This window comes from Musa acuminata, chromosome BXJ3-1 (assembly GCF_036884655.1).
Source record: "Musa acuminata AAA Group cultivar baxijiao chromosome BXJ3-1, Cavendish_Baxijiao_AAA, whole genome shotgun sequence".
Lineage (NCBI taxonomy): Eukaryota > Viridiplantae > Streptophyta > Magnoliopsida > Zingiberales > Musaceae > Musa > Musa acuminata.
Window position 1 is genome coordinate 17,953,956 of NC_088349.1, and position 23,545 is coordinate 17,977,500.

Below are 23,545 nucleotides of genomic sequence, written 5' to 3' on the forward strand. Positions count from 1 at the left end.
AGCTAAGACGATGCGTTGCCCTCGGTAAAAACGACGGTGGAGTGGAAGCCCAAAAGGCGAAACAAACCCACACTATGCTCTTGTTGTGGTCGTCTTCCATTTTCCGACGACGATGAAAGGGAAAGGGAAGCAGGTCGTCGGAAAAGTTGCGGCCTCGGCCGCTCCTTCCTCTTCCGTGAAGAGGAAGACAGCGGCGTCAGAGAACCCCGGCGGCTGCCGTAAGAGGCGTCGGCGACCTGGGGTTCTCCAGTTCTTCGACGATGCGGCCGTCGATGCCGATTCTGACTGCGATAACAAGGAGGAAAGCGAGGTGGATGAAAAAATTACCGATCTAGGTATAATGTCGGTACTCTCTGAGCGGCAATCTGTACTCTAGGGTTTACGCTGCTGTCCTTTAGCTTTTTCCGTTGATTTTCCTGCAAACGACGATTCAATCGGTGTCTTGGTTGTCGATCGCACTAGTTCTAGCTCTGGGGTTTTAATATGTTTTCCTGGTGTGCAAGCAGTGGAATGATACGTTTCCATTGGTTATAGTGCCTGTTGAAAGCATCGGGAAATGGCATCACAGGCTATTCGAACTACCTGTTTAAGGTTTATGGAGTTTGCTTTATTTTTATATGCTTCGAAAAACGTTGGTTTATGAGTCCGGATTGCTGAGCTCTAATGTCTTTAAGGAGTTATGCTGGGGTATTTGCTACGGTGTTTTTATTCAAATCAAGGATTGGTAATTTAAGTGTATGATGCACATTTTTGTTCTATGATATTACATCTGTCATCATGGAGGGAGTTATGTCGGAACAATATGTATGTACATAGTTGCATGCATGATCAAAATTTTACAGGCAATATGTACACATGTCGGAATGTGTCGTGGTGGTTTAGCAGCTGTATTAAGCTTACATCTCCATGGATACAATCTCTTCTCTATATCAATATTTTAAAATTTGATATGTGAAAGTCATGTATAGTGGAATACTAGTTAGTTGTTTAATTTTCCAATATGGCGATAATGTTGTATCTTTGCCAGAAGATAATTTGCATTCAAAACTTTATGAACTAATCTATATTTAAATGAAGCATGACACTTTTTTTTTTTAATTTCACAATTTGCTTCTTCATTATCTTGTTTATGAGCCTTTTTACCTTCTTTCTTCAATCTAATTTTCCTTGGTTAACTCTGATTCAACAATGGTATTATCTAGTTGATATCTTCAACACATCCAATGCTCTTTGAACTCTAAAGGCATTTAATTTGTGGCGTTGCATGTGGGATTTCATCAGATTTTCGTTCTGTCCTGGTATTTCATATCCAAATTTAAGGTCTGAATCTAGCCTCTAGACATTTGTTATTTTCTAGTTTCTAATGTTTAAGTTGTTTGAGTTTGGAGGCTTGGCTGTCAGAATCTAGATGTTTGTTATACATCATGTGGATGATTTAATAAAACTGAAAATAAGAACTGCCTTCTTATCAGGTTTTGAGGATAATCTAAATCCAGTAACTCACATGACACTTACACTTGGTTGGTTAAACATTCTTTTGATATATTGATGTTGATTCATATGATTAATTTTAAACATATCAAATATTGAATTTATGTTTAAATGTTTTTTGGCTGTTCAAGTGTCTTGTGAAAGTTTCACTGTGACGTGCTGGTTTTAGTTGACTTTGATGGGCGAAACCATCCTTTCGATTCCTTTCATTACAGAATTATTTAATGGCCATGTTATGGTCCTACTTGTGCTTTACCATTTAATTTAACTCATAAATTTATGATGTCTAAAATTCACTGTAGCAACCAATCATTTTAGAAAATTACCTTAACTGACTATGTTGAGTGTCATTATTATGTCTGAAATTTACTGAAGACACAAATTTTGTCGCTTAATAGTTATATACGTTGATAGGTTTGTGTGTGCTGTTTTAGTGTTGAATTCTATCCAAGTTTGTCTGGGGCATCTGAATATATATATATATATATTTAAAATAAACACCTGTATTTCTTAGAGATGTTCATGCAACTCAACTTTGTTTTGTAACTTGATGGTTCTTTTTTGATGAAACCCAAATTTCTCAATTGTTTATGATCAATTATGTTTTGATTGGTCTCATGCTTGTGCACTATCTATCATATACTCATTGAATTCTTTTGCATGTATGTGCATGGTATTATAAGGGTGAACCATCATCTATTTGTGGGATGAAGCTCTTGTACTTGTTGTGATACCGTATTAGTGTTGTTCTTGATTGTTGCAGCATATTCTGTTTGTGCTTCTGCAATTTAAGTATTGTTTTTGCTTGCTGTGAGAAATTGTCTTTGATGTGATTATTTCAATTAGGAACTCACCAAGGACTTGTATTATTGTGGTAATGGTTGCTATTATTACGTTTTTTGGTAATTAATGTAATATTTTGGAAATACGCACACCTAATGGAACTAATAAAGCTGTATAACGCTTTGCAATGGCTGGTGTTATAGCCTAGGGTTTCTTATGGAACATTGGCTGCGCAGATAATATCTTATTATCAGGATTATTACCAACTACTGAATTCCTTCTCTTGATAATTGCGGGCTTGGTATTTTGCCCGACTGTGATATTTTCAGTTGCAACTATGTTTTCAACTGTGATTTATTTGGTGAAAAAATTGTGGGCCTCAAGTGAAATGGAGTTCTTGCTTTTGAACTAGGAAATGCAATAATTTGTCCCTCATTTTTGTAAAGCTTTGTTTTCAAGCTAATGATTCATGTCTTAAACATGCATGTATGCAGTGCCGAGAGATAGCATTCCTTTTGCTAATTAAGGATTTAGCTCTTGGCAAAGGTTGTGCCTGTTGGATTTGAACATACCGGTCGGTATGTTACCGTATGCTCATTATCTGCCATATGCTGCTTTGGATTTGTGTCATTTCTATGCGCTGACATCATGGTTAAATAGGGATGTCTGTCATAAATGAGCCAGTTTATCTTTACTTCTGGTTATGGGTTGGGAACTCTTGTTTTCCTTATCACAACATATGTTCTTCTAGATGGTGATTTGTGCAGCATTGTAAAAAGTGGATTAGGATCGTAGGCCATTTGTAGGCACTTAACTGAGTGCCATTTTGTGGGTTGAACCAACTTAACCACACATTCTAGACTTTTTTCTTTCATTTCAATGTGACATGTAGGTAGTGGTTTTGCATTACTGGAAGTATACATTTCCATCTTGGTGTGAAGGCAGATTGGGCTCAATAGTTTGGGGATTGTTAGTGTAAGTTGCAGCAACAGGTGCTGTCAGAAGCACAATAGATGCATATTGTTTAACTTTAAAGAGTCCTTTCTTTTATGTCCTTTCCTTTTCCCGTGTTTATTTTTGATGTCTACCAGTGTAGTGAGATTATCTTTTTCTTTCTTTGTTTATGTTTTTCATTCTCTCTTGCCTACCTCTTCTCTCCTCCATCCATTACCCTTCTAACACTGGACATTTTCTTTTGTAGCTACTTGCCAATTATGTTGGTCTTTCTACTTCTATCTTATTTTTTTATATCATTCTTGTTTTTGTTTATTTATTCTTTATTGCTTATTCATTTTGTCATTTTTTCATTCTTTGCAACTGCAATCGACATGTCAACTACCAATAATGGTTTTTTACCTTCTTCTTATGTGTTGCTTTATCTTGTCTACTATCACTTAAATGTCTTTCGTCTTTGATTTTTATCCAATTACTCTTGATATGAAAATTATGGGTATATAGTTGTTGGATTTTGCTGTTTTTCTTTCAATTATTTATAATTTAGATTCTTGAAAGTTGAAACATTGCTTTTTTATTATGTTTCTTCTCAATTTTTACTTCTTTGTGTTATCCTATATGATTCATGCTTTTTAAAAATATATTATATATATTTGGATATTTATCCTATTCTTTCATTTTTATACTGGTCTTAATTTCCATGCAATTACATTTTTTAAATGGAACATTTCTTTTGACATATTAATTCATGATTAATCAATATAAGGTCACTTTTCCTTTGTTTTATGAACTTCACTCTTGTTTTAGGCAATCATTGGCGATTATTGGCTTTGGTTGTTAACAAAAGCAAGGAAAAGAGGAATGGAGTGGGTGAAAGCGGTTGGCGAGATGGAGAGGGTCACAAAGAGTTTGTGGTATAGGAGATGGAGAGGCCGGTAGCAAGCTGACGATTGAGTCGAGCTGTTGGATCAGCTAATGCATTTGGCACGAGCCCATGTTAGCTTGCCCCAGACTCAGTGGCTGCTTACACAATGCCTATGTTAGTCAACATGCCTGAGTGAATTCATGGCATGCCTAGGGGAGCGCTTGATGTGTATGTGTATGGGGGGAGTGGAGGAGGTGGTGGTGGTGATGGAGATGGAGGCTTAGAGGCATTCGTGGATATGGAATGGAAAAAATGAGAAGAGGAGTGCGCAGGCAGTGTGCAGTGCAGTGTGATGCAGGGCTGAGGGGGGTTTACCAGATTTAGGATTAGGAAATAAATAAAAGAAACTGAGCTTATTGTTTGGTCCAGTTCTGATAGGAACTTTGATTCACAGGGCTTACTGCATGGTAAGCCTTGTACCACATGAAATTGGATGATTGCCGAACCATGACTGGATTGGTTAATACTGGTTGGTATGTGCCATTCCGGGCAAAATTACATTACTTGCTTTTAATATATATCTATACCATCTGAAACAGTTTTCTCTTCTTTTATCATATGTGAGGTTACACCTAATTGGAAACACATTATTTTGTCTTCCTAATAACCAATTTTACATCAACATTGTGAACTTGGTTACAACTATTTGTACATGTTGATACATAATGCATTGCTATATCCTTGTCATATGTTATCTGATTGCTTTAGTTGATGGAATGGAATATCCATATTATAAAAGCAATATCCCATATTTTAATGTTACTTAATAGTTTTAGACTTTTAGTATTATCATCAATTATGAACTTAGCACAAACACCTGTATTTATACTCATAGTGAACCGAGTTTGTGGCCATAATATCACATGGTGGTTTTTTTATTAGTGGAGGAATCAATATCTTCTTTTATCAAAATTTAGTTCCATGTATTATCTCTTATATTGACAGTTATTAGTGTATCTTATATGTTTTTATCAGGGTCAGTTTCTAGTTTTTTTATTTTCCAAGTGGTTGTGGTACTAGGTTATTGTTTTTTTTTTTCAGTCTCTTGCACATGGGGTTAGTGTGGTAGTAGTCAGTTTTCTGGTAGCATGTTCCATTTAATATAGCACATGTGTTTCAGTTGCTACTTCTTCTATGATATTTTTGTTTGTATTTTCTACTTGCTAGTGATTTTGTGCTTTGTTCAAATAATGATACATTACTAGGTTGTTTGAATTAATTAGCTTGGCACATTTTGACATGATTGCTAATTTTATTTTCTTTTTTCAACTTATAGTAGATTTCGCTGATGATGGAAAATATGAGAATAAAAAAATTACTGGAGATGGACAGTCCCATCATCTTCCTTTTTTCGTGAAAGAGGAGCTGAGTGGTGATGAACTAGAAGAACTAATCAATGATAGGTATGCCCATGGTTCAGAGCATGTGACATACAATGATGATTCTGCTGAATGTGATGTCAAGGCCTCAGAAGCAGATGGAATGAAGGATGTGATCATTTGGAAAGTCAAATGCATGGTACCTTTGGAAAATCTTGAAGACTTACCTAATGTTGTAAGTTACTGGCATTCTAGTGCTTCATAATTGCTTGGTTTTAGGTTGGACGTGAACGACAGATGACCTTCTGCTTCATGCAAAAGTATGTTGAGTTGGAAAACTTGGGAACGAAACTGCAGATTTCTTCTGTGTTTGCTCTTGAGCATGTCAAAGGTTATGTTTTTGTTGAAGCTGATAAACTATATGATGTTATTGAGGTAATTTGATTTCTTTATACTTTGTAAAATTTGTTAGCAGTTAGCACATTATAAGTAAATATCAGTTTTGGATCTTACTATTGTGTTTTTGGTTGCTCAAGTTAAGCGGACATATATTGATGAATTTTTTTTGTTTCCTTCGGTAAGAGTGATTTTATCTTTAACCATGATGGACCTATAATTGAATTTTTTATTTCTTGTAGTCATCTTACCAATTGTTGTTAGAGTGTGGAGGAAGACCCATAGAAGATTTTGTTGATTGCGGTGTTTTCGAAAGGTGCTTGGTTGAGGTGTCTCACAATACCTTTGTGCAAGGTGCCTCACAATACCTTTGTGCGAGGCGTTTCAGTGAAGTGCTGCTCGGGCGCTCGCTTGAGCCTCGGTGCCTCAGGCAAGCATCCAAGTTAAGTTGGGACCAGATTTGAGCTTGGTTCGATTGAACGAGCAAGTTGGTTCAATCAAATCGTTTGAATCAAACCAAATAATATGCCCTAACACAAACAACCCCGCCTCTCCCCAACCACCCCCCCCCCCCCCCCCCGCTCTACCTAGTGAGACATACCTGAAGTGAAACCCTATATCTGTAGCTTCGTCCGTTGCCTTCGTCTGCAGTTTCGTCCACCGCCGCTGCCTTCTTTCGTCACCCTCGCCTTCGTTCGTAGCTTCGTCTATTCGCCCTCTCCTTCCTCCACAGTTGTCGACAGTCGTCGGTTCCCCCTCTTCTCAGTTCCCTCTCTAGAACTATTTAGCATTGGTTAGAATTGTTTAGCGCCATATTGATCCACTCTTTAGAACTCTTCTTTGTTCACTCTTTAGAATTGTTTAGCAGCATACTGATCCACTCTTTAGAACTGTTTAGCACTGGTTAGAAACTTGTTTAGCATAGGTCTCCATTAGTAGAAATCATATTGTGTCATTTTTATTTTTATTTTTATTTATCATTCGTAATATATATTTTTAAATATTAATATTTTGGAGCATCTCACTTCGCTCGGGCGAGTACCTAACATCTCAAGCATTTTGGGACCTTTTGGTTAGAAGCAATCAAAAAACATTTGATGCTCCTTGTAACAAGCGATATTGCCCATAAGAGGATATCCTGGGCTGAAAAAGGTCCATTTGGTAAAATCTTTTTTTTTTTTGTTGATTGCCTTTACAATGTTCAATGTATGAAATGCTTCATGCGTAACCATTTAAAAATACTTGGAACTAATTATCAGCCAGAATTGGTTGATTACATTGACAGATTGACTATTTAGCTGGAAACTAGGTTTAAAAATGATAGATAACAAAAAAACTGAATTGAAGTAAAGCACAAACAATCCAGCCAAAGGAACACTATAAAGTCAATGGAAACAAATGTAAATTCTCTTTGTTTCTACTTGCGACTGTTGCTTACTTTCTGTGCTTTTTCGACCTTTATTTCTTCTCTCCTCATCCACCACTTTTGTTACTTTATGTTTGGTTTATCTTTGTTGATGCATGGGATTCATAATCGGACGTACCACCAAACTTTTAAAACTGAGGTCTTTCATAAGTGAAGGGCTTGATATTTATATTTCTTAAATGCACATGGTTATGTTATCAATAGATGTGGTATTTTGGTGTTCCATTCTTTGTTTTTCACTGCTTGAATTCAGGTGTTCTATGTTTTGGTCAACTTGTTCTTTAGATTTTCAGCTTGCTTACCTTGATCCATGTTGTTCGATCCTTATCTGATATGGAAGCCATGTTTTATCTTATTCTTCTAAACCAGGCAATCAACCGATCAACGTCTTGTACTATCAAAAAGAAGAGAGACTTAATGCTGAACTAAGTTTCATAGGTGTATCATCTGGAATCTTTTGATAGGTGTATCTAATGCTAACTTCTGGTAGACTCCATTGTTCGAGAAATAGTTCCTTATGCACTTGGTAACCATTTTGTCAAAATTTTATTGGAATCAAGAGTTGTCTTATTGACATGAATTTTTGTTATTAGTCTTTGTGAAGCTAATCAATCGTTATTTAAATTCACAAAGGCCTGTAAAGAGTGAATTTATTAGTCTTGGATGAGTCTAGAACTTGTGTTGTAGTGATTTGTAATACACTAATAGCAAATCCTAAGTCAGTATATCAGCATTTTGTGTTGTAGTAATTTGTAATTTTCCTATGTGAGATGTGATTTTTCATGATTTCTTTCAAGAGAATATATGATATATGAACATGGAATACCCATCCTATCATTGAAGTATATGATTAATTTGGTCCTAATTTGGTCCTACTCTGTGTGTGTGTGTGTGTGTGTGTGTGTGTAGAGTAGTAAGTACATTATATACATGTGACTGTCATATTTTTTATATTTCAGGCATGCAAAGGGTTTTGTAGCATATATTCAAGCAGAATCAATATTGTCCCAAGAAGTGAAGTTGTGTGTGTGTGTGTAGAGTAGTAAGTACATTATATACATGTGACTGTCATATTTTTTATATTTCAGGCATGCAAAGGGTTTTGTAGCGTATATTCAAGCAGAATCAATATTGTCCCAAGAAGTGAAGTTCCACACTTGCTTGCTATTCGGAACAAATTACCTGAAGTATGTACTGGAAAGTGGGTTCGTTTGAAAAGTGGAAAATACAAAGGGGACTTGGCACAGGTTGTAATTATTTTGTTTTTGTTGGTATTACTTATCAAGGCTTTTTGATTCTTCTTTATATTCTATAGTTATGTTTATTGAATATTTTCTGTAGGTTGTGGCGGTTGATGATGGACAGAAACAATTAACTATTAAGTTGGTTCCTAGAATTGATTTACAAGCTATTGCCAAAAAATTTGTAAGATATCCAACTAGTTTGACCATTTTTGTTTACCTTTTTGTGACTGTTTCTTCTATCATGTGTTTTTGATGGGTATGTGTATAAATTATATAGCCAAATTGTATCATAGTTGATACCTTTTATCTGATGGCTTGTTTTGTTTGCTGTATTTATCTTTACAAGGAGATATTTGTTATGTTAGGTCCTATAGAATGTGTACCAAGTGCTTATGACTGATTGACACCTTTGTATATATATTTTTAATATGCTAGGTTGCTTGAATAACCTTTAGATGAAACATGTTCAATATATAATTGATTTGAGGCAGCACAAAGTTGGACTAGTCTTTGTATGGAATTGGAAAAAAATTGGGATCAAGGGCCAAAAACATGGTCATCCATGAAAAGTCCACTATATTTTATTACCTGCACTGACTGAAGGTGGTGCTTCCTACTTTATTTATCTTTCTGTGCTCAAGTGCAGTGGCATGAGTGACGGTGGTGGTGGATTTGGAAGAAGATTCTAGGTTTTCTAGATGCAAAAGTGGGTGATAGGTCTATGGTTAAGAATATGGTCATCTTGGAAGCTACATTGCTGACAGTTAGAGCTTACTACATTCTTTTGCATTTAGCTGCAGTTATGAGAGCTGGGTGGAGGATTTAGGGGATTGGTTGTGGTCTTACTATATTCAAAACATCACGGAACACATAGGTAAGATATAGGAAATAAGAGAGAGAGATTTGCTTTTGGAGATGTTGGTGTAAGAATCCTAAAATGCATTCAGGATACATAGATGAGTGGACCCATTGATGTTGCTGCCATGTTACATCTTATTGTTCTTATTGATATCATGCCTGGAAAATGCTTTCTTTTCTAAAAGTTAATGAAAGGAGATGAATGAGAGGGTTATGTTTATCGGAGCCTTTAAATTACCTTGTGAAATTCATGTTTTTGAGTGGAAATATGAGGGCGCATTAAATATCTTTTGATGTTGGCATATGAATTTTCCTGAAGTTACACAAATATTATTTACTGCTGAAATGTCTATACTTGTATGGGTATTGTTGGAAATTCAGTTTTCCTTCTATTTTGCTCATCAATCTGAGTTGCTTGTACAGGGAACAGTTATGCATGTCATTTGTGGATTTTTCTATATATATACCAGGGAAACTCTTATTTATGATGCTTATTAATTCTTTTGGAGTTTTCTTTTCTCAATATGTATGTGGAATATTCTTGAGCACATACTCTCTGACAGCCCAGTTCATCCTCAACTAGAACACAAAAACTGTTTTCTTAACCAGGTTAATTTGTCCAGGGCAGAATTTACCAATTTTAATAAATCCATGCTATGTAATTTGGATTTGATTACAATTTACAATATTGTAGAATATGACCATTTATTTTAAAATAAATTTCATTTTTTGTGCTTTTATGGAAGTTCTCAATAACTTGAACTCTTGTAAGGCTGAAACTTTTGCAGTTCAAGAAAGAAAAAAACTACTTTTGTTTTAATCATATCCAAAACAAATGTTCTGGTTTTCTCATCATGTTTTAGTCATATAAAAAAAAATGTTCTGGTTTTAGTTGTTAAAAAATTTACCCAAGACAAGTTTACGCATATTTTACTGGTTGCTGGAAACTTCCTGTGTACAAGTGATGGTTCTGTTGGTTAGTATTCTGCTCATAGAGAGTGCATTTGGTAGCTTCTGTATGCAGATCTATAGTTATCTGCTTCTGTAATGCACCTGGAATTTCTTGCTTCTTATATTTGGAATATTTTTCTCTAAAGACAAAGGTTGAAGGATACTGCTGTCTTTTCTTTCTTATTGTCAACTTAAAGTTGTTCAATGATCGTGGATGGAGAGTAATGTAAAAGTTGTTCAATGATCATGCATGGCGAGTGATGTAATCTAAATTGAATATTTTCTTGCCACGGCTTTACATTGTGCTCTGGTCTGAAACTTTGTTTCATACTCTGTACTAGGAAAAGGTTAATGGAATAAAAAATAGATTTTGGGGTTAAGTAAATACCATTGTTTTACTGATATGTGTACAATTAATGAATGAAATGCTCAAGTTAGCAGTGTTGCTGCATGGATAAAATCAGTTCTAATTTGGCAGGGTGGTGGGATATCATTGAAGCTTGCTGCTGTTCCTGCACCACGTTTGATAAGCTCTCATGAACTCGAGTAATTGTTTATTATATCATTTATTTCATATTTATTTAATTTTTCATTGTTTAAACTATTTTAGTTCTAGAAAATAAAGTCAACTCTACAATCTATCAGGTCCTTCAGACCTCATATTGAAGTCAAGCGTGATCGGCTGACTGGAGAACTTTTTGAGGTGCTTGACGGCATGATGCTGAAGGATGGTTACTTGTTCAAAAAGGTTTCCACTGGATCTGTAATATTCTCTGGGGTCCAGCCATCAAGTAGTGAGCTTTTAATGTTCTCTGATGTGACTAATAATATGGTTGAAGACTTAAACTGGGTTTCAAGCATTTACAATGCTCGTAAGAAAAAGCCAGGAGCTGAAATATTGGATGATGAAGTGTCAGTTGTCACAAAAAATGATTACGGTCTTCATGATCTTGTCTTGTTTGGGTGAGTTTGTGCTGCCACATTTTCCATATTTGAGACTAATCACCTGCAATATATAATTTTGAATAGCTTTCTTCCTTTCCGACTTCCAGGCAGAAGCATTATGGTGTTATTATTGCTGTTGAGAAGGACTGTTTCAAGGTATCACTTTTGCTAAAATAATTGCTTCACCCGTTTGAATCTTTAATATGCATTTATTTTTTTAATCTTTTCAGATATTGAAAGGTGACATAGAGGGAGAAAATGTGGTCACAGTTAAGATTCAGGACATAAAGAACTCATGTGTGGATAAAATGTTCACGGCTTTGGATTGGAAGAAGACAACCATATTCATTAATGACATTGTCAAAATTTTGGCAGGGCCATTGCAGGTAATAAATATTTAATCAATTGATCTTTAAGAACACAACTCCAAGTTTGAGAGATTGAACATCATCGTAAAATCCCTATAATGTAAATAGTGAGGTTATGTTCAATAGACTAGTTTTCTTTTTCATTTTATTTGTTGTGATGCATCAGATAAAGTTTTACTTAAAATGAGCTTTGCTTGAACCAAACATCGACAACTAAATAATATTGTGTTCTTTGGTCAACGTTCTACACAGTTTCTTGGAGTGTGTGATGGTTTACTTAGTTCATAAATTTTCTTTTTGAAGTTTATCTGAACAATTAGTATTTACTTCAGTAGTTACTGTGCTTTGTTTTTGTTCTTGCATATAATTCTTTCTCACATTGGCTGTTTATTTTCTGATAAATTAGTTGAGATTGATAGTTTACGTTTTTTGGCAGGGTAGAGAAGGAGTTGTGAAACATATGTACAAGGGCACACTCTTTATTCATGCTGAATATGAAACCAAAAATAGTGGTTTCTTTTCTGTGAAATCCGTGTCATGTGAGAAAGTGAAAGAGTCGAAGAATTCCTATGGTGTAAAGGCTGGAAAGGTGGGGAATTTTATTCTGGATTTTTCTTGTAATTGTGACCTTTTCATTTTGTCTATTTTTTCTGTTCAGGGAAAAGAAGCAAACACTTCATTCTCTCAATCACCTATAAGAACATTTGATCGAGAAAACAATGCTCATGGCTGTATGTATCTGAATATCATTGAATTAGTGGAAAGAAAACTGTCTTAATCTTGCATTTGACATGCAGCCACCCGTCGTGGCCAAAGTGATAATGAGCAAATGTTCTCAATTGGCCAGACATTGAGGATCCGAGAAGGTCCACTGAAAGGGTACCTGTGCCGTGTGGTAGGCATCTACCGCTCTGATGTCACAGTTAAGCTGGATTCTTTAGTGAAGCTTATAACAGGTTAGTTGATTGAGAAGATTTTCACTGGAAAGATGTATATTTTTTTGATCTTTATTCTCTAACAAATATTTCACGTTCTTCATGCAGTTAAGGACAAATCTCTAGCAGTGCCGAAAATAAAAGGGTATTTAATGTCCTTAAATACATAAACATTAGTTTTAATAGATGCTCGTCGCTGGATGTATCTTCTTGGTTTACTTTGCAGTATTTTGCTGCCTTCTGATTTTATTATCTGTTGTTTTCGATGGAAGAGATAATGCAACTGGATCATCTGATCAAGCTACTATATCCTCTGATCACTTTGGATTGTCCACAGGTATTTCTTTGTATAGCATTTTTTTGTCTTCCAAGCTGAATAACAATCCTTAGTTGGAGCTGAATACTGGATTTGCTAACTTTTGCAGCTTGATTTTCACATGTAGCAACTTGTGCTTTTGACATATTACAAGGAAAATTTATTTAATCCTTCGCTAGTATTTGCATCCATGTTTGTCTTTTTTCTAGATCATCAAATTATTCCAAGATTTAATTATTGTCTTACTGTATTACAATATTGAACCATTCTTTAATTTTATAGCTTGTCCATCATTTGGAGAAACATCAACACCAGCAGAGAAAAGTTCATGGGACTCTGTGATGCCATCATTTGGCAGGTTTGGTGACCACTCTGTGCTTTCCTTTGCATGTTTGTTTTGTCTTAACTTTATTCTTACCTTTGTTTAATTTAATTAAATTGGCTAACTGAAAGTGGTTCGTAATATATGCAGTAAAGCGTACAATTTACTTAAGATTCTAAACTAATCTGTGGCATTGTTAATCATATGGCACATTGTGAATCACTGTGGCCACTCCTGATTTTCATTTTAAATTCTTCACAGGGATTCTTGGCAACCTTTTTCTTCCTCCAATCTATCAGTTGCTTGTAACAATGAGAATCAAACAGGTAGCAAATTCTAGAAGCTACTTATCTTTTTCATGTTCGTTATTATTTAATTTCATTTGACTGGGTGACTATTACATGGACTTCCACTTTGAAACCCACAAGATATGTTGGATTTGTATTCATGCATCTGTGAGCAGGGCACTTATCCGACACTTCAATTATACTCTTCCGATTTGAAATGAGATAACAGCATAGAGATGAAGCCTTTTCTGATTGTATGGCCTTCACTTCTCACAACATTTTAGCACAATTGTCACATGTATATTTACAAATTATTGCTCTTGTGCACGTTCTTGTATCTCCGTTGTGTCAGCTTGCCTAACTGGATACTTGGATGCGTGGCTGAATTAAATTGTTGGGTACGAGTTCATGTAACAATGTTTGAACTGGTTATTATTTTTGGAGATGTCATCCAATCAAACTCAAATTGTTTCCATTTATACATTGGAAAGTCGATTTTGAGCCATATATGCATTGTGTTTAAATAGTTTTTACATATTGTTACATGCGTTTCTTGCTGAATCACTGCAGCTGTGATTTGGCTAATTGATTTTGCAGGTATAAAATGCCAAGTTTTTCAATTATTACACTCTTAGAGCATATATCGAGAATTAGTGAATTAACTTCTGTATGTAAGACAAATTTAAACTGTGATGACCCTTTTTGTGCAATGTAGCTGGAAACAATGATGTTTAGTAGGATATAATGATACTGTATTTAGCATTGTTGCCTTCTCTAAATCTATTTCTGTCGAAGGTGGTTATGATGCACACTATTGAAGTCTAACAATCTTATTCTCCTGAGACTTATAAATCATGTAAACATTTGGTCAATGCTTCTTCCTGTTTATTTTTTCGTGTTTCATGTATTGTTCTAGGACATGGTGGATCCTTGTACTCTGGCTGTCCTTTTCTTTATATTGTCCTCTGACATATTTGCTGCTACATGTTGAAGTTATGAGGATATGTTATCTGAAATGTAAAAGAAGATATCAAATTATGAACTGGGTCATTTTTATGTTTTCAATTTTAAGAAGATACTTTTTAGTTTTAAGTTTTTGTATGTTGTGTCTTGACTGTTACAGAATTGAGCTGTTTTTTGTTCATAGATTGTAGTAGCTTCTAGATGCCCTTTCTGTCTGTAGCTATCGATGATCAATTAATTAGGATTTTATATCTTGGGCTTGCACATGCGACAAGAGCCAAATGTGGTAGCTCCATGTATCTTATTTGATAGTCATGTACATGGACCCTAATCACTCATACATATATGGTGCATGTGAACTTGTTGCTTAAGCCATTCAGGATTGATTGGTCATCAGTTTAGTTGCTTCAGGGACTGATGTAGGTTTGTGAACTAGATAGACCATCTCGTGCAGCAGTAAAGTTAAATGCATTCAATCAGAGAACGTAAATGCATAAAAGGCTGTTTTCAGATCACCCACACTCACCAGAGTCCCTGTAGAATTGTATTTGTATCTTGCATTTTCTTTAGACTAGAGTATGTGAAAACAATGAAATGTAGATCACCTAATGATAATAAAACTTGACTAACAAGTTGTCTAGAGGCCTTCGGTGTCACCAAAATTTTCATTTAATCAGAGAACTTGCATGTCTAAAAGGATTAGGGGAGTACCTCATCAAAAGTTATCACCTCCTTGTATTTCAGCTGGCTTATTGAAAATGGACCTCTGAGGCTCTTTTTCTTGCGTGAAGTTGTTGGAATATTTGTGCTAATAGAAAGAATATAGGCCCTTTTATTTTGCCTGTTAAATGAGTTGAACTGGCCCAACTATTCAAATGAATGGGCTTGAACGGGTTGGGTTTTGACCAACTTTAGTCGAATCTTAGGTGTTTTGGCTCACTACTACTAATGGTTGGCCAAAGCACATGAACTTTGATTGAATCCAGGCTGTTGGCATATTGAGCTGTGTTTGTATCGCTCCTGATATGTTCAGCATCCGGTGAGACAGCCTTTTCTTTTTCCACTCAGCTTAGTTTTTGAGTTAAGTTGATTCTTTTTATCTATTTTAAATAAGACATAAGGGATGTGTAATGGAGACAATTACATGATTCTGATGGACCATAATTCTTCTTCCCAAAATGTTCATTAAATATTTAATTGTGACTCAAAACTTGCCTAATCTAAATTTAATTTTACTGAATAATCTTTTTTGTTCAGACAAACTTAAAATTCAAATGTTTCTGCTGCAGCATCACATAATATTTTTATATTCGAACCATCTCTTTTAAAATATATATTAATTTGGTTAGATGACTTTTTGTATCACAAAATTGGAAAATTATCGAGTCATAGATTAGTGTGATTAAATTGAACATGTGCCTGTTAATATTCTACATTTCAAGTTGGTTTTCCTTTTGTAGTTCCTTTTGTGTGGTTCTTGTCATTGTATAAAATTTCACGTGGACTAGTCCATACCCCATAGTATTTATTGGTTTGAACATGAACCGGCTGACACAGGACTAGTCCTTTTTGCCTAGTACAGTTCAGTGAGTAGGTTATTGCTTGGCAACTATAAAAAATTAGGCCTATCGCTTGTCTCGGTTTCAATGATTTGGCAGTTTGGTCGGTCTGACTTTAGGCAGTCGTCTGCATTATTAATACCTCTCTCTTGTTATCCCCTATTTCCTTCACATTGCTTCACAATAATACCTCTTCGACTTTCGACAATTGTTGCTCTGTCACTGTGTGTTGCTGTCAAGGAGTTCGATTCATGACTGAGACCCTTTTTAGTGTCGATTTTGGGTGTTTTTGTTTGTTTTCACCTAGACAACTTGTAAGGGTTATTTAATAGTCTTAGCAGTCCCATTTTGCTTTTGTAAAACATTCAAGCATTGTTAGATAAAGCCATGTCGTGTAGGCAAAACAGTCCTGTTGATTTGTGGCTGAAACGTTCCCCCCATCACACGTTTGCAATGTGAAATATGGCACCCTAGAACCCTTTGGTGGCATTTTGCCAGATGGGGCTTTAGACATCATGCCATTCCGAGCTTACTAGGACTATCTTTGTACTTTGTATTGCCCATAAAGTGTGCTTGTGCGATCATGAGTTTATTTTTTGGATTTGCACATGCATTTAAGTTAATGAACATGTTACCCGTTTCTTTTGCTTGCAGGTCCCTATGGGACTGTATGAGGTTATGTCGTAGCTAACCGTTTGCGATGGATATCGCAAGGGTGCTGCATGACCTAGGTAAAAACCAACTAAGATTCTTGGAAGCTGGCCTTTTGTAGATGGATGTCGCAAGGGTGTCATACTATTTAGGCAAAAACCAAAGAAGTCCATGACAACTCTTCTGCTTGTTACATCTGCTCTTCCTCTTCTCCTCCTATACCTCTTCTTCCTCTTACTGCTCTGCTTCTCTCTTCTCCTCCACTTCCTCTTCCTACTTGTACTGTATTACTCTCCTAATCAGTGTCTCCTCTTCGTCTTCTTCGTTTTCTTCTCCTTCTCTCCCCTTCTCAGTGTTGACCAGCATATTGGCATACCATGTTTCAGTATGCTGGTAGTTATAGGACCCATATAAGTTCAGTCAATGAGTGATCTAATTGAGGAATACTTATTTTCTGCTTTAACAGTTCACCCCTCTGTGTTGTTTTATCTTTTCCTGTTTATGAGTTTCAACTGAAAGCAGAAGTGCAGTTCACCCCTATAATAGATTTTGCAACATGCATTTGACGGATTGTAAACAAGTGTTTGCAGAAGTTATCTATAGCAAGGAAGGGGAATTGATAAATACTTTGACCTTGTTAAATCATGTTTACAGCTTGGTAATTTTAGTTGGCTGGCAAACTTTTTTTCCTTTTATCACTGTTTGTTTGCTTGAACACTTTCGGATTGGTCCTATTTTTATAAGCAGAAGGATGCAAAGATGATCCTTGGGGTAATAAACTGGTGTCTGTGTCTAGTACTGACACAGGTGATTATGATAAAACAATGGATGATTGGGGCAAAAAATCTTGTTCTTGTACTAGTGGGAATTTTTAATGCTTATTGCCGCTAATATAGCTTTTTTAGTCTTTGCACCTTTGTTGAGTTTATATTGTCTTGCTCTAATATTAAACAGATCATGGAAATGAGGCTGATCCTTGGAGTAATATGGCAACAGCCACTGGTAAACAGACCTCAGGTGGTTCCATTGAGATCACGGATGGTTGGGGTAAAACAACTGGTTCATTTACTGCTGTGAAGGCTTAAGCAATTCTACCTATTGTAACTCTATTGATTGCATGAGAACTCTGATTGCCTACTGTAACCTTGAACAGGTCTAGGACTTGGAGCTGATCCTTGGAACAAGGTGACATATGCTAATAGAACTGATGCACCTACTTCTGATGGAGCCATAGGTGGATGGGGTAATTCATCCAATTCAGGTTTGCTGGAGAAGGCTTCCAGTGGTGCTGGAGATCAAGCTGGAAGTAGTGAAATAAAATCATATGATTGGAGTAACAAAGCTGCAGTTGTTCTGAGGAATGATGTGGATGGATGGGAGAAATCAAAAACTTCCGTAGATGATGCTGGAGGAATCTGGGGTAATGAGAGTGTTAAAAAGAGTAATGCATGTTCTTGGGACAGTGAAGGAATAGGAAAAATGAGTAAAAAAGAAGATGCATGGGACAAAACTGCAAAATCTCAAGAGAAAAGCAATGACAACTGGGATGTTGCTGCTATTTGTCAGACTCAATCAAACAATAATACATGTTCTTGGGACAATAAAGAAGGCAAAATAAGTACTGAGGATGATGCTTGGCAAAAAGCTGCAAAATTGCAAGATACAAACAATAACAGCTGTGATGCTGTTGCCATTGGTGGGTCCCATTCTATTCAAAACCATGGATGTGAGGTTGGTGACTGGGATAATGCAAAGAGTCCATCTGCTAGTCTATCTGGTTATCGTGTCAAAGCAAAAGAGAATGACAAAGCTGTAATTGGCAGATTAAGCAGAGCAGGAGTTTCTGGCCAAAGTCAGAATTGTCTAGGGGACAATCGAATGTCACCCAAAGGAAATTATGATTTCAACTGGAACAAAGGAAAAGACTGTGAAGGAGCTGATGCAAATACTCGGATGAACTCAGAAAAACCTAGAGAATTACAACGTGTTGGTGGTCTAGGTGCAACTGATAATGATAGATCCCAGGACAGCTGGAGTAAGAACCATAACTGGGGTCAAACTTCTAGTTTGGAAAGAGAAAGGGAACAAGATAATGGACATAGGAACCATGATAACAACTGGAGCCGGCAAAACGAATTTAATGTGTTTAGAGGAAGTAGTTGGGAAAGAGGAAGGGGATTCCATGGAGTAAGTGGATGTATGAGGCATGATGCAGGAGATCAAGAGTGGTCATCTGGTAGGGGAGGAGGTAGAGATGAAGGCAGAGGCAAGGCCAGGGGACATTCTGGTGAAGCTGGAGGTAATAGGGATGGTCTTAGTGACACGAGATCTGTTGGGCAAGTTTGCAATTGGGATAAGGGCCATGGTGCGATTGAAACTTCAGATTGGAAGAACCAGCAAAGTTCTGTGGATTCGTTGTCTAATTGGGAAAATGATAAAAATGCATTGAGAAATTGTAATCAAAATGAATCATTGGGAAAAACTGGTCAAATGCATTCCTGGAGCAAAAATAAATCTTTAGCTGGCCAGTCCTTGTCTGGTTGGAGCAGCTTCTCACAAGATGCTGATGCAAAAAAGGATGCCAAAGGTGTGGATGATGCTTCTTGTTGGGAGAAGGGAGCAAGCTTACCTGAGGGAAGCAGCAACTGGGAAAAATCTCATGCTGGGGAACAATTTGAGTTGAGTAATGATGACAAAAACAAGTGGAGCACTACAACTACATCTGGATGGGTAGGTGATTCTTTAAAAAATGTACCTGCGGCTCCGGAGAATTTGCATATATCCATTTGTAGAAGGTTCATTGGGGACAATCAGGACATGTCCATTGTAAGTGATGGTAATAAGCCTGGTTGGGATAAATTGTCATCCAGTGATGAAGGTAAGGCTGCAGGTGGATATGAATGGGACAGCATGAAAGCTTCAGGTGCAAAACAAGTCTCTGGCTGGTGTGGCTGGACTGACCATGCTTCGGAAGTAAAAGCTTATGAGAAAACAATTAGAGGTTAGTGAATGATTTTAGCTTCTTTATTCTGACATATGACTTGATTGTATGAATGCAACTCATGACTTTTCCTGGTGCTTTTTGTTCAAACCCAATCATCCACTTTTACAGGAGCTTGGGATGGACCGAGAGCTGATGAGTCTTGCAAAAATTCAACCGGTGCTGGTATAAATAGCTGGGAGGTAGCTGTAAGAAGTGATGAAAAAGCAAGAGGTGTCATTTTGGACAAGTCATGTGATTGGACTCATTCTGAGGTTAGCAGTGGAAATGTAGATGCTTGGGACATGGAGGGAAAAAAGAGAACTGCAGATGGCAATTGGGACACAACTACTAATTCTCAAAGGGAGAAGACTGATGAAGATAATAATTGGGGTGATAATTCAAAAGAAAGTAAAGAAGATTTCACAGTTCAAGGTGGATATCAAACTGACAGCAGGAATGCTGCTGTTCTACATTCTACACAACCAGGAACGGAACATTCTGGCCAAGTTAGCAGTTGGGAAAGAACAACGAATTCTTGGTCTGGTCAGTCTGGTCAGTGGAAGGATAGACAGTCAAATGATTCGAAAGATTGGAAACAAGGAGGATCCAAGCAAAGTGAAAATGATACATGGTACAGGCGAAAATCATCTGGTGAAGAATTTGGGAAAGGTGATCAGGTTGACAGATGGAGCAAACCTAGAGAAGGGGGTCATGGGTTCGGTAGAGGAAGAGGTGGAGGACAAAATAGCTGGGACAGTGGTAGCTGGAATAATGAAATGGATCATGTTGGTAATCAAAGATCTGGTTGGGGAAGAGGAAGGGGAGGAAATAATGAGGCTGATGGTGAAAAGCAATGCAAATGGAACAAGCAGAGAGATTTTAGTGAAGACAGGGGATCTAGTTGGGTAAGAGGAAGAGGCCGATTCGGAACAAGAGATAAAAGTCAAGGTGACAATTCCGATGGGCCACCCAACCAGCAAGGCAGATGGTCTGGAAGCGGAAGATGTTGGGGGCGTAACAGTGGTTATAATTTTGATGGTGGAAGGCATTTTAGTCATGGTGGCGGTAGGGGTCCTGGTCACAGCAGTTTTTTCTCATCTGATATGAAGGATGACAGGGAGAGCTGTGGTGATGGATCATTACCTAGAAATTCTGTATCGAGTTGGGGCAGCAACGAAAACACTGGTTGGGAAAAGTCCAAAGACCATACAAATTCCGAATGCGGAGGAAAAACTAATCAACAACATGATTGGAGCAAGGGAAAATCTCATGATGGTGACTCATCTGGCTGCAGTAAAAGGTCGTCAAACTGGAGCAAAGATGAAGCAGATGTTGGAGAAGAGAACTGGGCCAGGACCAAGGAATTTGGTGTTGTTCAATCTTCATCTTGGAATAAATGGTCCACGAATACTGAAGATATTGGTGAGGCATCTGGTACATGCAGAAATTCCAAAGATGCACAAGCTGCCGGTGATCAAGGGTGCAGTTGGGACAAAGCAGCTGTGTCTTGGGACGAGCACTAACAACGATGGATGTGGAAGCAAGGGAGGATAGTAATATGTATTTTTGGTTTGTACATATATCTGAATTATGCTGATAAATCATGTAAATTTCCGTTCAATTGTCTGCTGTCCTGAACCTAGCTTGTTGGACTGTTTCTGGACTTCAAATGTGGTCTTATTGGCATCTAGACTTCTTTGAAAAGCTTGTCTAAAATCATCTTTTATGGTAGCATTTTAGCTTGCGCGAATTTGCATGAGTAGCTCTTGTTATCTCATAAACCTCAGGATTTATGTAAACTGTTAGATCCCTAGTTTATCATCGATGCACATCTTGATTGTTGTAGCTAAGGATGTGTTAAGTTAAAATATCAGGTTATATAACCTTGCCAATCAATATAATTCTTTTTTAAGTGCTTATTAGCTAAAGTTGGATTAATTGGGATTTCTATGGAAAGGGGGATAAGGTCATTTTCTTAAAGAAGCCAATTTATTTTAGATTATTCTGATTAAACTCATTTGATCATATTTATCTAATCTCGTATCACTTTGTTTTCATTTGTTGGTTTTGATCAATACTGCCATTTCAACTCTCAAAGTTTTATTTTGGTCGAGGCATTTCAAGGGTTTCTTTCCTTTCTGAAGCGTTGTTTGAAACCTGAGTCCTTTGTGGTTCAAGCTGAGGGAGATCTATATGACGAATTTTTGCTCGAACGGCAGAAAGAAATTTTGATGTGCCTAAAGCAAAAGTTATTGGAGATTATTTTCCACGTGAATTGCTTATGGGCACTTTGGTTGCCTCTTCACCACGGTTATCCCATAAGAAAATATCGGGAGTTACATCTGGCCAATCATCTTTGACTAAAATAATTTGGACTATAGTTTTTTTTTTTTTTTTGATTGTATTTATGAAAAAAATGAATGTTCTCTCTAAACTTGTAATATTCTAATCTCTTTCTGATTGCCACTTTATCCTCCTCGCTTCTCACGTCACTATCCTTTCTCGTATTCTCATGAGTATCATCACCACTCTCCTCTTTTTGTCTTCCTCCTTTCCATTTTCCTTTTGCTCTTTTTATCATCCAACTTATTGGAATTGTTTTTTTATCTTTTAGTGATCATGTTTCGTGAACTCGTTACAAATGTATTTTGGTTATAACCTACCTGTATATTTACTATAAAAAAATCGGGTCCAGACATCGATCGCAGTTACCCACATCCATCCAAATCAAACATGTAGTCCATCCACTTTTAGCCAAAAAAATAAAGAGAGAAAAATAAGAAAAAGAAAAGGGAAAAAGCCACATCCTTTCATCTCCATTTGTATCCTCCTCCCTTCACTATTCTACCATCTTTTCCCCCTCCCTTGCGAACCTCATTTCTTCTCTTTCCTTGTCACAAATCCATGGACGGATGGATTTTAACGCAGATTCCTCGTTGCTCTCTCTTCTCCCACCCCCTTCTATTATGAGGCTCTCTCCCCGTTGCCCTCCTCCGTTGTTGTAGCTCGATTGGGGCGCGGGATCGATCCGGGGACAGCAATTTGGGGCTTCGTCGGCGGCGGCGCGGCCGGAGACATAAGGCGAAATGTTGAACAAGATCATGAAACGGGCCAACCGCAAGGGCCCCAAAGCGGAGGTCGCCGCTGAGCCTCCACCCGCCTCCGCCCCCGCCTCCTCCTCCGTCACCGTCAACCACGCCTCCCGCACCGCCGTCCCCTCCCCCGGAGGCGCCGCCAACCTCCTCCCCACCGGCGCTGCCGCCCCACAGATCGAATCCCTCCCGCTCTTCCGCGACGTGCCTGTCCCTGAGCGGCAGGCGCTCTTCCTCCGCAAGCTCCAGATCTGCGCCGTGGTCTTCGACTTCTCCGACACGCTAAGGTCGGCCCGGGAGAAGGAGGTGAAGCGGCAGACCCTCTCGGAGCTCGTCGACTTCGTGCAGTCAGGCTCCGGCCGTCTCGCTGAGCCTGTCCAGGAGCAGCTTATCCGCACCGTCGCCATTAACATATTCCGCTGCCTTCCCCCGGCCTCCCATGAGAACACCGGCTCCGAGGCTGCCGATCCCGAGGAGGAGGACCCCTACCTCGATCCTGCCTGGCCTCACCTCCAGCTCGTCTACGAGCTCCTCCTCCGCTTTGTCATCTCCTCCGACACCGATACCAAGGTCGCCAAGCGCTACATCGACCACACCTTCGTGCTCCGCATTCTCGACCTCTTTGATTCGGAGGACCCCCGCGAGCGCGAGTACCTTAAGACCATCCTCCACCGCATCTACGGCAAGTTCATGATCCATCGCCCTTTCATCCGCAAAGCCATCAACAATATCTTCTACAGATTCATCTTCGAGACTCAGCGACACAGTGGCATTGGC

General features: G+C 37.8%; 2 protein-coding genes across 4 annotated transcripts in view; both read left to right on the forward strand.

Annotated features, from left to right (window-relative positions):
- The first annotated feature begins 45 nt into the window (after positions 1 to 45).
- On the forward strand, positions 46 to 21,380 carry LOC103992039 (protein RNA-directed DNA methylation 3). 2 transcript variants are annotated; one of them, XM_009411608.3, is made up of 19 exons: positions 46 to 335; positions 5,430 to 5,671; positions 5,752 to 5,907; positions 8,383 to 8,541; positions 8,636 to 8,719; positions 10,826 to 10,893; positions 10,993 to 11,310; positions 11,400 to 11,448; positions 11,523 to 11,678; positions 12,097 to 12,249; positions 12,319 to 12,391; positions 12,458 to 12,616; positions 12,704 to 12,740; positions 12,868 to 12,932; positions 13,194 to 13,269; positions 13,495 to 13,559; positions 17,648 to 17,740; positions 17,847 to 19,694; positions 19,806 to 21,380. In XM_009411608.3, the coding sequence occupies exons 1-19, from the start codon at positions 113 to 115 to the stop codon at positions 21,197 to 21,199; spliced, it is 5,418 nt and encodes a 1,805-aa protein (XP_009409883.2). In that variant the 5' UTR covers positions 46 to 112; the 3' UTR covers positions 21,200 to 21,380. The 2 variants fall into 2 exon arrangements, with proteins under 2 accessions (XP_009409883.2, XP_009409884.2); XM_009411609.3 differs by having other exon boundaries at positions 5,433 to 5,671.
- A 1,129-nt stretch (positions 21,381 to 22,509) lies between these two features.
- LOC135629381 (serine/threonine protein phosphatase 2A 57 kDa regulatory subunit B' alpha isoform-like) overlaps positions 22,510 to 23,545 on the forward strand; it is a 17,291-nt gene continuing 16,255 nt past the window's right edge. Inside the window, exon 1 of one of the 2 annotated variants that reach the window (XM_065136653.1) lies at positions 22,510 to 23,545. This exon is cut by the window's right edge and continues 357 nt beyond it. In XM_065136653.1, the coding sequence (XP_064992725.1) occupies positions 22,763 to 23,545 (783 nt within the window). In that variant the 5' untranslated portion in view covers positions 22,510 to 22,762. The other variant, XM_065136654.1, reaches the window with a different exon arrangement.